General features: G+C 56.0%; 2 protein-coding genes across 6 annotated transcripts in view; both read right to left on the bottom strand.

Annotated features, from left to right (window-relative positions):
• Nucleotides 1–4,922, bottom strand: part of ST6GALNAC6 (ST6 N-acetylgalactosaminide alpha-2,6-sialyltransferase 6) — a 19,891-nt gene extending 14,969 nt beyond the window's left edge. The window contains exon 1 of one of the 3 annotated variants that reach the window (XR_003550305.1): nucleotides 4,692–4,922. Coding sequence is in view for 1 of the 3 variants with exons in the window: in XM_006154054.3 (XP_006154116.1) it covers nucleotides 4,692–4,781 (90 nt within the window). In the remaining 2 variants the exon portion in view is untranslated. The remainder of the gene's footprint in view (nucleotides 1–4,691) is intronic. The other 2 variants (XM_006154054.3, XM_006154053.3) reach the window with 2 other exon arrangements.
• A 2,180-nt stretch (nucleotides 4,923–7,102) lies between these two features.
• ST6GALNAC4 (ST6 N-acetylgalactosaminide alpha-2,6-sialyltransferase 4) overlaps nucleotides 7,103–14,438 on the bottom strand; it is a 9,926-nt gene continuing 2,590 nt past the window's right edge. For all 3 annotated transcript variants that reach the window (XM_027774029.1, XM_006154059.1, XM_006154058.3), the window contains 4 exons: nucleotides 13,856–14,041; nucleotides 10,309–10,721; nucleotides 8,984–9,091; nucleotides 7,103–7,736 (listed from right to left, as the gene is read on the bottom strand). In XM_027774029.1, coding sequence (XP_027629830.1) covers nucleotides 7,547–7,736; nucleotides 8,984–9,091; nucleotides 10,309–10,721; nucleotides 13,856–14,041 — 897 coding nt within the window. In that variant the 3' untranslated portion in view covers nucleotides 7,103–7,546. The remainder of the gene's footprint in view (nucleotides 7,737–8,983; nucleotides 9,092–10,308; nucleotides 10,722–13,855; nucleotides 14,042–14,438) is intronic.

Here is a 14,438-nt window from a genome sequence, read left to right as displayed (position 1 = left end):
CTCGGCGGGCTCCACGCGCGGCCGCTCCAGCTCCGGTCCAGGCAGGGGAGGCGGGCGGAGCCTTGGGCCACGGGTGACTCCGCCTTCGGGCGGTGGGGGGCGGGCGACCCGGGTCCCGCGACCGCGTGGGTGCATCAATTCTAACCCCCCCAGGCAGTCTGTGATGACAACGAAAATAACAGCAGTCTTTCTGGGCCTGCGGTGTGGGTCAGGCCCGCGGCTGCCTCGCCTTAGTCAGCACAGCCCGATGGGGACGTAGCTCCGCGGCACTTGGGGCTTGCTCCGACTCAGTGGAGTTTCTCCCGGGGCGCTCCCACCCAGGGCCTCCCCTCCCTGTTCAGTCTCGGCTGCAGCAGTCACCCGGGGCGGACCAGGGCCAGGGCTCCCCCTTGGGTTCAAGTCCAGCTCTGACAGCTAGCCGTGCGGCCTGGGAACAGTATTTTCCCTACCCCTGCCATTGGAAAATAGGGAGAACCACCTCTGAGTGTTGCAGGGATTGAGATTGTTACTTTTTTAAAAAGTATTTATTCTATTTTATGATTATTATTATTTTAAAATTTAGTGTAAAACATGTGTGTTCACCAGAGGAGAGACATAGAGAGAGGGAAGTGAGAAGGAAGCCGCCAGGTCCGGGACTCAAACTGCAGTCCGCCGTGTGGGAGCCTGGTACCCTGACCACCGCGCCACCTGCTGGCTCCAAGAATGTTACTTCTCATAACAGGGAGGCATTCATGATGTATGTAACAGTGAAAACAGCAGTAGCCATGGCTAGGGGACTGGTTAAATAAACCAAGGGGCCAGCAGGCAGCATGATGGTCAAGGTGCTGGACTCCCACGTGGTTAGCCACAGTCAGAGAAGGAACCATACTGTCACATGCATGTGCTTATCCAAAATCTCAAGGCGACAAGGGATTGTGGTATGGCTATCCTCCCAGGGGTGAGTTTTCACTTTCCCTCTCTCTCTCTCTCTCTTTTTGGAGAGGTTTTTGCTATCAGGCGTGTGCGCTCGTCAGACAGACAGAGAGAGACAGAAAGATAGAAAGCGAGAAATCACCCCCCACAGGGGATGGCCATGCCGCAATCCCTTCTCCTCGGGATCTTGGGCACGCATGCACACGCGCCTGGTGTGAGTTTAAGCCACCGGGTCCAGGATGTGAACTGCGGTCGACTACATGGGAGTCCAGCGACATAGCCATTACGTTAACTGCTGGTCCCCACTTTCCCTCTCTCTTTCTCTTCAGAGACCCCATGTGCTCTATGGCAAAAACCTAAATAACAATCATAATAAACAAAAAAAGCAAGGCCCAGCCTGCCCGAGGGCAGTATAAAGCTATTATAATGAGGAATGCACCAGGGCCAGCAGATGGTATAACGGTTAGGTTGCAGAACTACCATGCAGCAAGCCACAGTTTGAATTCCAAACCTGGAGGCTTGAAACACTGGGCGCAGGTGCAGGCATGCCCCAAATCCTGAGGAGAATGGAGGAGAGAATGGAGAAGGGACTGCCGTGTGGCCATTTCTCTAGGGTGTGATTTCTCACTTTCTGTCTCTCTGTCTCGCCAGCAAGCTCAGCTCACAAGCCCTATGGAAAAAAATCTCTCAAAAATAGTTTGGGACCAGCAGATGACATAATGGTTACATTGCTGGACTCCCATGTAGTTGACTATGGTTCAAGTCCCAGGCCCGATGGCTTAAAACATGCCGGGCCCGTGTGTGTGCGTGTCCAAGATCCTAAGAGGAGAATGGAGAAGGGATTGTGGCATGGCCATCCCTCCTGAGAGGTGATTTCTCGCTTTCTGTCTCTCTGGTGAGTGCACTTGCACTATAGCAAAAATCTCTCTCAAAAAAAGAGAATATAAGTTAAAGAACTGCATTTATATAATCACTTTGGAAAACAAAGTTGTAAAACAACATTTGTTCTTCCCACCTGGGTATGTACATTGTAGAGAAGTCCTTGCAGCTGCACACAACGAAGTTCATAGCACCATTACTTGAAATAGGACAAAACTAGAAACAGCCCAAATATCCATCAATGTGAGAATGGAACGTTCTTCAATCAGGGAGCAGTCACACTATGGAATATTACAGAGCAGGGTAAATGAATGGGCTATAATTACATGGATAGAGACATGAGTGAAAGGCCAGCCAGTGATGCGGTGTTTCAGGAGGCTGGATCCCGCGTGGCCGACTGGGCGGTCTGAGTCCTGGACCCGGCGGCTTGAAAACTCATGCTGGGCAGTGTGCGTACCCCAGATCCTGAAAGGAGGAGAAGGGATTGTGGCATGATTGACCCAAGCTGCTCTCCAATAGGCCTGCTCCCTGGTGCTGGACCAGGTGCTGGGCACACCCAGTGGCCCTGGCTTGTTCTCGCCCAGGGGAATCCTCCAAGAGTCCCCCCGACACACACTCAGCTTGGGCCGCTCCCTGTAAACGAGCCTGTAACCCAGGCTCCCCACGCCCGCTCTGGGTAGTCTGCAAGGCACTTTGTCTCCTGAACCTCAGTCTCGTCATCTGGGAAATGGGGATTCATGCTCTCATAAGAATAAAAATGTTCTAAAAAGAGAAACAAGAGAGAAGACAAATAAAATTACACAATATATTACACTGTATAAGAGAAAGAGACAGAGAGACAGAAAGTGAGAAATCACCCCCCAGGAGGGGGCGGCCACACCACAATCCTTTCTGCTCCATTCTCCTCTTGGGATCTTGGCACACCAACTGCTGGTCCCTATTTTCCCAAAATTTTAAGGTAATAGTGACACAATTTTAAAATTATAAGAACTTAGGGGACCAGCAGACGGTGTAGTGGTTACATCTCTGGTTTCCCACGTAGTCAATCATGGTTCAAGTCCCAGACCTAGTGACTTAAAACTCACTCCAGGCACTTGTGCATGCGCGCCCAAGATCCCACAAAGAAAATGAAGGAGAAGGGATTGCAATTTCGTCGTCCCCCGTGGGAGGGTGCTTTCTTTCTCTGTTTCCAGAGGGTTCGTGTGCTCAACAGAGAAAGTCAGAGAGAGAGGAAAAGCAAGAAAGCACCTCCCATGGGGTCATGCTGCAATCTTTTCTACATTTCCCCCTCCTCTGATGATTTTGGGAATGTTTTTCAAACAACTGGGTCTGAGACTGAAACTATTGTACTGTCGGCCTTGAGGAATCTCGTTTTGTTTTTTTAGAGACTTTTGCCGTAGGGCACATGAAGGCAGGCACAGGGAGAGAGACAGAGAGAGGGATCCTTCATTTTCCTCCTGGGATCTTGGGCATGCACACATACATGCCTGGCATGACTGTCAAGACACCAGGTCCAAGACTTGAACCACTTTCGGCCATGTGGGAGTCCAGAGACATAACTACTACACCATCTGCTGGTCTCCCAAGAACTTGTTTTTAATCTCTAAAAATGGACTGTATATACCGCATAATTTGGGGGAGGGACTTTTAAAAAGGCATGCAGTGGCCAGCAGGTGGCATGATGGCTAAGGCTCTGGACTCCCACATGGCCAACCACAGTTCAAGTCTCGGACCCGGCAGCTTGAAAATCACACTGACACATGTGCGTGTATGCCCAGAAGTCCAAGAGGAGACTGGAGAAGGGATTATGGTGTGGTTGTCCCTCCTGGGGGAGATTTCTCACTGTATCACTCCAAGAATGTATCTGTGTGTATCCAGAACCCTGACAGAATAATGAAGAGGAGATCTGGCACGGCCATCCCCCGGGAGGTGGGAGGGTTGATTTCTCTCTGTCTCTGTCTTTCTTTCTCTGGTGAACCCACGCACACTATGGGGAAAAAAAAAAAGAAAAAAAGAGTATGCATTGTGTTTCTAAATGCACACAGAAAATGGCTGGAAGTCTGGAAAAATCCACAAAGGATGACTGGCAGCTTTCCCTGGAAAGTGGGGGCGGGGCAAGAGGGGTGGGTGTTTCCTTCGGTTTGCTCTGCAGTCCCAGGCTGTTTGCCTGTCCTAACTTGGTAAGTTAATAATATTTTGTTTTTAATTAAAACAAGTCAGCAGGGAATGTGGGCCGGCCCCAGGCTGTATAGGCTCCGCCCCCTGGGCCGGGGAGGCTTCCTGCCGGCGCTGGTGCCCACCTCCATGTTTCCAGAGCATCCGCACCATTCCCACCGGACCCCGTGCTCCTGGCCCTGCCCCTGCTGGACAGGCTAGTCAGCGGGAGCCCTGATGAACTTGACTGCCGTAGTCACGTAGTCACGAGAAGGGAGCCCCTAGCCCAGGGCCACCGAGTCAGCGGGAGGCTGTGCAGGGATGGAGACATCCTGTCCCCAACCTTCCCCTAACCCAGGCCAGTGACCCAATCCAGAGAGGGCGCCTCAGGCCTTGTCTAGACCAAGTCAGGGCCCAGAGCCCACAGCCCCCCGCTACCCATCGGGCCCACCAAGCCACGTCTCTGGGCACAGGCTCACTCCCCTCCCTGGCCCTGAGAGCAGTGACCACCACCTCAGTAGTAACGGCAGCAAGGATAAGGAAAGGAGTGGCTCCCGTTGGCTGGACGCTTCCTCCTGAGCCAAGCACTTTGCAAACACACCTCTCTGAGTCCTTCAAGTGACCTATGACAGGGCTACTCTACCCCCAATTTCCAGAGGAAGAAACCGAGGCCTGGAAAATGCACAGGTGGCAGGGCTGTGAGAGCTGGGCCCACCCACGCCAGGCACTGGTGGACGGTGACTCACCAGTTCTGATGGCCCTCCATGGCCTGGGAAGCTGGCCTCTGCTCCAGCCTGTCCTGCCCCACGGGTAGGGGTCCTGCGTATCCCCCACATTTTCGTTCCTCTGTACGCCTCTCGGTGTGTTCCCACGTTCCCCTTCCCATCGCCCTCGCTGCCACTTCAGCTCCCAATTCACAGAAACCAAAATCAGGCCCAGGGCCAGAAGCACCCGCCCAAGATTCCCCACTGAGTCGGGGCGGAGCGAGGCTGGGAGCCAGGACTGGAGACTCCTGCCTCTCTAGGGCTCCAGAATGGAAGAAGAAATACCTGTTTCCCCACAGAAGCAGCTGGGGTACACAAAGGACAGCCTCGCCTCAGACCCTTGTCCACCAGGACCCAATAGGTCTGAGCTCCTTTTCTCACCTGGGTACATGAGGTTCCAGCGGGAGCTCCACGCTCCATCTGAAGGCCTTTCCGAGGCAGAGGCCCTGCAGGACCCCCAGGCTGTGAGGCTCACTGGCTTCCCCTCTGGAAGAAGCAGGAGGACCCCAGCAAGCCTTCGGAACAGAACGGAACCAGGATGTGGCCAGGAACAGAGGCCCAGGGAGCGGCTGCACATCCAGAGCCTTCTCCATGGGCCCCCGCTCACTTCCGGGCAGCTGAAGGGCCTACAGGGCGAAGGAGGGTCTCGTCTCCTAGCTGGGAGAGCTCTCAGCACACTCGGGAGCAGCCGCCAGATCTGACAGGGGTCACCTTTGACTGCTTGGAGGAAGTGGCTGATGGCTCACTCCTGCCAGGTCATCACCCCAGAAAGACACCTAAGGCCAGCACAGCAGTAAACACCCCACCAGGGGCAGAGCCAGGACAGAGGAGCCTCTGTGATCTGGGCTCAAGGGCCCAGTGGTTGGCGTTTCCTTGGGGGATGGAGGAGGAAGAGGTGGCAGCTCCCCAGGGGGTTGAACTGGAAACTTCCAGGACCAGCACTCACCCAGGAGGCCGTGGGCAGGGGGGCAGCTGACAGGGCAAGAGCACCTCCCGCCCATCTGTCACCACCAAGGCAGAGCAGGGCAGCCGAGGGAGGGCGACCCACTGAACGGGATGGCTCCCGCGTGTCAAGTGCCAACTACCCCGGGGACAGTTCACCCTCCCTGGACTAGTACAGTCCCAGGAAACGGAGACCCAGAGAGGGGCACTCACTGGCCCCAGCAGGACGCCACAGCAGAAATGGGGTCAGAGGCCATGCAGGAGCTCAGGGCCCTCCCCCCGAGCCTGGAAGTCCCCTCTGCCCCACCTGCCAGCCTATACCCCATCCTTACCTGTCCCTGACACCCGCTGAGACCCTCACCACTGCCAGGCCCGCTGCTGTGGTCGGCTGCCAGACCATTCCCTGCTTCAGCTCCACTCTCCTCGCCCTCCCACGCTCACAGAGCCTTCTGGGCCGGTCTGGCACTGGGGGTGGGGCAGGCACAAAGGCAGTGCTGTGGGCCCAGGCGAGGTCCCCAGCCTCTCTGAGGAGGCCGGGGGCGGGAGGGAGAGTATGCCAAGTCACCGGTGTCCCCTGGCACGCCTGGCTACACGGTCTGTGGTCCACACAGCATTTTGCAAACGCAATTAAAGCAAAGCACGGATCCTGGGCGACTGTCCATCACCCATGCTGGGTGCCCGACCCCAGAACAGGAGGTCCTGGTCCTCCATTGGTCCCCTGACCCCAGATGAAGGCCGTAAGGGGTAAAGACCTCACCCCTTGGGTCTTTTGGGCTGGCACAGGGTGAGGGCCCCAGGTCCCGCTCCCTGCCCGGTCCTTCGTGTCTGGCTTCAGCTACAGCCTCGGCTCATCTGTAAAATGGGCGAACACCAGCTGCCTTCCTAGGGTGGCCGCACACCCTAACAGCTGTGGCTGTTTCCCCTTCCAGGTAAGGACAGTGAAGCTCAGTGGAGGGAGTCTCAGGCCTGAGCCTTGAGCCCAGACCACACTCAGTATTGGGCAGCATCCCTCCCAGGGCCCGCCCAGGGCTGCCCCTGCCTCCCCATCTTGCAGAAAGACCAACCTTGAAGTTCACGGGGAATTGAACTGGCAAGGTGGACTCTGATCCAAGCACCAGGGAGATAAAGTCAAGCTGAGGAATTTCCTTCCTACCCCAAGCCGTTTCCCCCAGGCCTTGGCTCACCCCCACAGGGCCAGCATAGAGGGGGGTTTGGGGTCACTTTCCTGGGCCAGAACCACCGAGGAGCCAGATCTCCCAGGAGCCTGACCTGCTGGGGAAGAGGCCCAGAATAGTGGGTTAAACACCTGAGGCCTAGCCAACTTGGGGCTGGAGGGCTGAGGGGTAGTCAGCAGGATCCACCTCAAGTCTGCAGGTGAACAGGTGATGGGACTGTGACCAGGAAGTAAGCCCCAGCCCCAGCCCAGGCACATGACCACACTAGAGACAGTGTCCAGAAAACACGTTTACCCGTACGCTCCCGACATAGCTGGGCTGTCCCAGCTCTAAGGCCCCTGGACGAGCCCCAGCTCCCGGCTGCTCCGGCCTGGGCACAGGCCTGAGCAGTGTGGCACCAGAGGCGGCAGGGGCAGGACTGGCACAAGGTCACAATGCTGGTGAGTGGGGCCATTGGCCCTGGGAACAAAAGGCCACTTAACAGACCCAGAAGTGGGATGACCCTGACACAGGGAGGAGGAGTAGAGGCACCCCCACCCCGAGTCCCCCTCAGGTCACGAGGCTCCCAATGGCACCGTGTCTCCTGGGTGGGGCAGGAAGGAACCCAAGGCCCAGCTGGCCTGTGGCAGGATCCATAAATTAAATGTGTTGGTAGAACGGGGGGCACTGGGGTAGAATGAAGGCCTGGCGAAGGCATGGTGGCCAGCCAGGCGACAGGGGCTATGCGGTCCTCCAGGATGGGTGGGCAAACACGATGGGCCTCTTCTTGGCCCAGCGGGAGAACACGGCCTTTTCCGTGATGAAGCGGTGGGCGCTGCGGGGCGCCCGCTCATGCGCCAGGTACATCTGACACTCGTCCAGCCGGCCCTTCTCGAAGTAGTGGTAAGGCACCGAGGGGTGGCTCTCCTCCCTGCAATGCGGGGACCAAGGACAGTGGGGACAGGCCTGGGAAGCCAGACCACCCCTCCCTCCACACCAGCTCTTGCCAGGCACTACAGGCCCAGAGAACCATGCCTGGTCCCAGGGGAGGCCAGAATATATAGGGAAAGGAGAAATCAGACAGCCTCCAAATCCCAGAGGCCAGGGTTTGAGCCCTAGTTCTGCCTCTTGCAAGCTGACAATTCAGGACCAGACACATGACCTATGAGCACATCTGGAAAATGGAGACAGCAGAGGTCCAAAGATGAAAATTCCAAAGTGTCCGCTGGTGTGGTCTTGTGGTGAGAGGGCCCCTCATTCCCATGGCACAGAGCCCCTGGCCCCACGTGCCAACCTACCCATTGGTACCATGCAGGCCAGCAGGCTGGCCAGGGCCATGGCAGGAGCGCTCAGTCTCCTGCCATTTCATCCACAGGCTCAAAAAACAAGTTCTAAGAGAACAGAGCAAAATATGGGGCCTTTTCTGAACAGGTTGGCTACATTAATATTGAAACACAATAATATAACAACCGAATGAAATCACCCATAACTATCTGCACCTGATGTTAAGATCATATCAAAAATAAAAACCTTGGGACCAGCAGTTAGTGTAATGACTATGTTGCTGGATTCCCACGTAGTCAACCACGGTTCGAGTCCCGAACCCGGTGGCTTAAACTCACGCCGGGTGCATGTGCGTGCGTGCCCAAAATCCTGAGAGGAGAATGGAGGAGAAGGGATTGCGGCGTGGTCATCTCCCCTGGGGGGTGATTTCTCACTTTCTGTCTCTCTGTCTCTGGCTTTCTGGAGAGCACCACGCCCTATAGCAAAAACCTCTCCAAAAAAAAAGAAAAACTTTCACATGACATATAAGTGAAAAATACAGAGGCTGGCCCCGACGTGTGGTGGGCAGTTTTGTACCCTATTCTCTCTCTAAACGTTTCAACAAACTTCTGCGGATCGTGCAATCCTCTCTCTGTTTTAACATGAGAAATGGAGGCTCCGGAAGACAGGGTGACCAGCCTGACACCAGACCGGAATGCTGGGATCGGCCTCAGAGGCCGTTCCAGAGGCTAAGCTCTTTCCTAGGACCTGGTGCCCACCGCTGTCTGTGCCTTACTCCTCCCTGCCCACAACGAAGCCCACACCCCTGTGTCCTTGCGGTTCCTAAACCCTCTGAGGCCCAGCGGGGCCAGCACTGTGCCCCTTCCCTCCCACCCGGGGCCTGGCTGGGCTGACCTGCAGTAGCTCTCGCTGACCATCCCGTACACCACGATCTCCTCACAGAGCTCCAGGGCCAGGATCATGGTGAACCAGCCAGTGCTGAGAAAGGAGCCCGACTGCCTCCTGGGGTGGGAGGGACACTGTCAGCAGGGCCCTCCCAACACCGACACCCGATTCTGAGCAGGGCCCAGGCCTCGGCTCTCCTTGGGCAGCAGCATGGCTACCCTCTAGCCGAGGGCCACCCACCACGACCTCTAGAGAGGGGACAGAGGGGGGCAGAGGTGAAGCTGGAAGCAGACCCAGGGTTTGCGGCCCTTGAGCAAACCCCCTTGCTATGGTTTGGGGGCTCTGGCCACACCCACTCCTCATCTGAGGGACCCGTCCTGTGGGGGGCAGCAGAAGGCAGCACAGCATATTGGTTATAGGAGGGGTCTGGGGCCAGCAGGTGCCTGGGAATTAGGCTGGGTTCCATAGGGCTGACTCCTCAGTTTGGGTCCCAGACCTGGGGGCTTGAAAACATGCGGGGGAGTATGTATGTGCCTCAAATCCCATGAGAATGGAGGAAAAGGGATTGCAGCATGGCCATCCATGGGGGGCGATTTCTCTTCCCCCCTTCTCTGTTGCTCTCTGGCAAGTGGACGTGTCCTACAACCACCACCACCAATGTAGGGGTTTGTCTGGAGTGGAACAGCCTTCTTCCCAAACCCTGACCCGGCTGTGAGGTGTCAGATTTGCTTACTATCTCTCTGAGCCTCATGACCTGTCTTTGAAATGGTGAAGGGGGAGCACTGTCAGCCCAGCCCCTCCTAGCTCAGGGCCACCTGCTTTGACCTTTACGGAAAGGCAAGCGCTGTTTCATTCTTACAAACTGAGCTCCTCCCAGACCCTGTGCTGGTCCTAACCCGCCACACCTGGTGCTGACATTCTCAAAGGGCAGCGGAAAACATAAAAACAAGATGATGGCAGAGGGTGACACCTGCTGCAAAGATGACAGCCGGGTAAAGAATGGCAGGGCAGGGACAGGCAGAGGGCGTTAACGGTTACGTCGCTGGACTCCCACATAGCCGACCTGAGGCTTAAACTCACCCCGAAGGCCTGTGCCGTTCCTTTGGGTAGCAGAGAGCAGTGCAGCTCTCAGCACCCCCCCACACAATGCCTCCCCGTGCTGGCCAATGCTCCCCCAACCTGAGCTTGCAAGGGCCAGACCCTGTCTCCTCACCACCTGGGACTCAAACCATGTGAAAATTCAGTGTCTGACAGTCCCTCCATCATTGCGACCCCGGGGCAGACCTCTGACGGACCAGAGGCTCCTCGGGCAGGTGGGCAGGCCCCAGGCTCACCGGTTCTTGCCCGTCTCGTCCTGGAAGATCTGGTCGCAGTAGGTCATCATGCGCTCGGTGAAGGTGTACACCTGCAGGCCCGGGTACATCCGGGTGAGCTGCAGCAGCGTGCGGTAGGTGCGACCGCCCAGCGCCCGGTCCATGTGCTTGCCCTGGCCCCACACCACGTACAGTGTGTCCCGGGCCTGCTGGAAATAGTGCGAGTAGTTGCGAAGCAGCAGCGGCACGCTCGTGTGTGAGATCACGCGCAGGGTGCTGCGCTGGCCCACATCCGCCTCGAAGCCCACGGTGGGTGCCTGGTTCATGCGGAGCACGCACTCAGCACCATCGATCTCGGCGCCTAGCCCTGAGCCCAGCATCTGGCCGGAGCTGGACACCACGGCACAGCTGCGGCACAGCTCACGGACCAGCGGCTAAAGGGGGAGGGAGGGAGAGAGGGGAGGCAGCGTGGGCACAGAGCTCCGCCTTTGCCCCTCCCCTTCAATAGCACCCACCTCACTTGGTCACCGGCTCAGCAAAGGACTGGTATTAACCCACTGCACAGAACGGCAGCTGCAGAGGCTTTCCCAAGATCACCCAGATAGCAAGTGGCAGAGCAAGGATTTTACATCCAGAGGCCCAGGCTTCCTTGTCAGTCATGTCTGTGACCCTTGTCCCTGCAGCTGCTTCTTAGGCCCTAAAAGTCCCCTACCGTGGGCTCCTTATTAAGGTGACACATGCAAATATTTACCAAACACTTAGAATGGTGCCTGGTATAGACCGGACGTCGTGCAAGTGTTTGCTGAGTAAACATGAACCTCAGCTCATCGGAACCACTCCAAGGCCACCCTCTCCCCTGCCCCAGCCCCACCCATGTTGCACCAGGTTTCTTTTCTTTTTTTTTTTTTTTAAGAACTATTCAATTTATTCATTCATCTTATTTGTCAATTTGGCCAGAAAGACACGGGGAGAGAGTGAGAAACCAAGCCACCAGGTCCAAGACTCGAACCATGGTCAGCCATGTGGGAGTCCAGGGCCCTTATCCACCACGCCACCTGCCGGCCCCACAACCTCAGTGCCCGCGACAGTTTTGGGGACCTCTGGCTCTGCCTCTTCGTAAGCCAAGACACTTCATCTCTCTGAGCCCTGAGTCCCTTGTCGGTAAAACAGAGCTGCAAATATTAATGGCATCTACTTGACCTGGTTGTGAAGATTCAATGAAAAACGCCTGGAGGAACCAAGAGCTGGTGCACAGGGGTGACAGTCTGCCAGAGCGAGGACAGGGTGCCAGGGAGTGGGGTGGAGGCTGCCATGGGTATTCTTTACAGTGGGAAAACCCCCGCCCCCGTAATCTCACGCATACTCATTTTCCCACGTGAAAGACAATAATCCCCACCGAACCTTCTTAAAGTCAGCCTAGAGAGGGCTGCAAAGGGCATTAGAGAACTTTCGGGCGAGACTGAAGCCTTCTTTATCCCTGTGTGCCTGTTAAATGAGCGTGTGCATTTGTCAAAACTTACTGAAGTGAATACTTAAAATTGGAGAATTCTGTTGTATGTAATTTATACAATAAAGGTGATTTTTAAAAAAATTTTTTTCAGAGGTTTTTGCTATAGGGCACGTGCATTCGCCAGAAAGACAGAGAGAGACAAAACAGAAAGCAGAAATCACCCTCCACCCCAGGGGGATGGCCAAGCCGCAATCCCTTCTCCTCCGTTCTCCTCTCGGGATCTTGGGCACGCATGCACACGTGCCTGGCGTGAGTTTTAAGCCACTGGGTTCGGGACGCGAACCGCAGTCGACTACGTGGGAGTCCAGCGATGTAGCCATTTCGCCAAATGCTGGTCCCTAAACTTTTTTTTTTTAATGCCTGGAGAGGGCTAGCCAGTGGCATGGTGGTTAAGACAGCTAGATCATGTTTTTGGGCACACGTCCATGCCCAAAATCCCAAGAGGAGAATGGATGATAAGGGATTGCAGAATGGCCATCCTCCTGGGGGGTGATTTCTCACCTCTCCTCACCTCTCTCTGGCAAACGCATGCTCTCTAAAGCAAAATTGCACACAAAAATAAAACGCCTGGAGACTGGCCCAGAGCAAGGGCACAGTGAGGGTGCTAGTCCTGTCTCCTTAGCCCGAGAGGCAGAACTAAACAACGTGTTGCAAAGATTCACTGGCGGGGAGGGGGCAGGGTCTCCAGGGAAGGCTTGCCCTCACCCATGCCTTTGTGCCTGGGGGAGCTCAGGATTACAGAGACATGTAAGCCATGGGACATTGATTCTGGTTAATAAAAGACACACTGCTGTACCCATGCGGGGTCAGTTCATGTCTGACATGAAGCTGATGTAAAGGCTTCTAGGCCCATTCTCCGCGCCCCACTGATAAACAATGAGACTGCTTATTGTGCCCTGGGGTGAGGCCTGCCTGCCAGTTGGGCTCTGTCCTGATTCAAGGCTACCTCTGGCCCCAGGAGGTAGTCTGCTTGTCACTCACAGGTCTTTAAAATGTTTTATTAATTCTTATTTCATAAAAACCGGTCCTTTTGACGTTCTGCACTTCCTGCTTCTCTTAGGGGAAAAAGCCAGAGGATCGATGTCCGTGAGGCTGAGTGTCTACAATGAGCGTGACTGCCACCACAATCCATGGGATGGCGTCCACTCAGCCTGCCGGACGCTCGTCCCCCCGGCCGCTGTCACGGGGCACAAGATTTGCACCTCCTGGTTGTTTCTGCCTCTTCATCAAATATCTACCCAGCCCTTGTCCGGTACACAGTCTCCAATCACCTGCTTAATCTTCACAGCAGCCCTGCAGAGGTGGAACGGCTCTGATCCTCTCTGACAGACGAGGAGGAGACAAATACACGACGAAGACCCCAAATCCGCATCCTCTAAGCCAGGGTTCCTGAGCCAGCCTCCTCCGCCAGCACTCAGAGCACTGCCAGGCTCGGGTCTGGGAGCTTTCTGCACCGAGCACCAGTACAGGACGCCTTGGAGGGCACTGGCTGGACCAGAAACCCTGTGTGTGGGGCCGTTGAAACCAGGGCGAGAGGTGCAGAGCAAGCAAGTTGGGGAGGCGGGCACCACTGGGCACCCCTGTACGCCCTCCATACGAGACAGGGCTCCAGGGTTGAACATAACTTTCAGCTGTGCCATCTCTCTGTCATCAGCAGCCACTGCACACAGGCATATGCTTGCTGCGTAGACTGCAGTGACTGAGTACAGTCTCCTACTACCTGGCCGAAGATGGCCAGGTGCCTACACCATACCATGCCAGGACCACATCTGTCTCCACTGGACTGGGAGCTCAGAGGGGCAGCACTCGGTCTGACCCACATTTTTGTCCCCAGCAGGCAAATGAGAGTCCTGAGAGTCCCCAGGGAACGTTTGCTTAATAAAAAACCCATGTCCTCGTACATATCAGGCTCAGAGAGATGAAGTGACCAATGAGCAGAGAAGTCAAACTCAGAGTTCAGGCTGGCCTGGTACAAGTCCAGTTTTCACTGACCTTAGACCTGGGGTGCCCCAGCAGCCTTGGTCAGACCTGCCCCAACACGTGGCCTGGCCAACTCACCTTCCCATCAGGCACGCTGCTGTACCCACTGAAGTGCAGGGGGCCCGGCACGGTGGGCCTGGATCCTGGAGGGAGGCGGCGGTCCAGGCAGGCGGCCCGGCAGAGGGGCAGGCAGGCCCAGCAGCACAGGAGGACAGAGGCGGCAGAGAAGATCGCGCAACACAGGACGAGGAGCAGGAGCCGGCCCTGAGGGAGACGGCAGTCATGGCGGGTGTTCCTGGGGAGGGGGACTTCTGGAAGCCTCTGCAGGGGGCTGCACCCCACCTCCTGGGTCTAGAGCCACTTCAGCAGCTGCTGGACTAGCAGCAGAATCCAGTCTCCAGTAGCTAGGCTTTCCTCAGGCAGCCAGGTTCTGGGCAAACAAGGCCCCAGAGACCAGTAACATTATCGCCATATCCTAGATAAATTAATTTGGGGGGCCAGCAGGTGGTATGGTGGTTAAGGCACTGGACTCCCACATGGTGGACTGTGGTTTGAGTCTCAGATCTGGCGGCTTGCTTTCTTACTTTCCCTTTCTCCCACTTTCTTTCTCTCTAGGTCAAATTAAAAAATAATAACAACACGGGACCAGGCGCACGCCGCG

Source organism: Tupaia chinensis, unplaced genomic scaffold (genome assembly GCF_000334495.1).
Source record: "Tupaia chinensis unplaced genomic scaffold, TupChi_1.0 Scaffold000394_1, whole genome shotgun sequence".
NCBI classification, from domain to species: Eukaryota; Metazoa; Chordata; class Mammalia; order Scandentia; family Tupaiidae; genus Tupaia; species Tupaia belangeri.
Note: the sequence above shows the minus strand (reverse complement) of the source record. Positions and strands in the feature narration are given on the sequence as shown.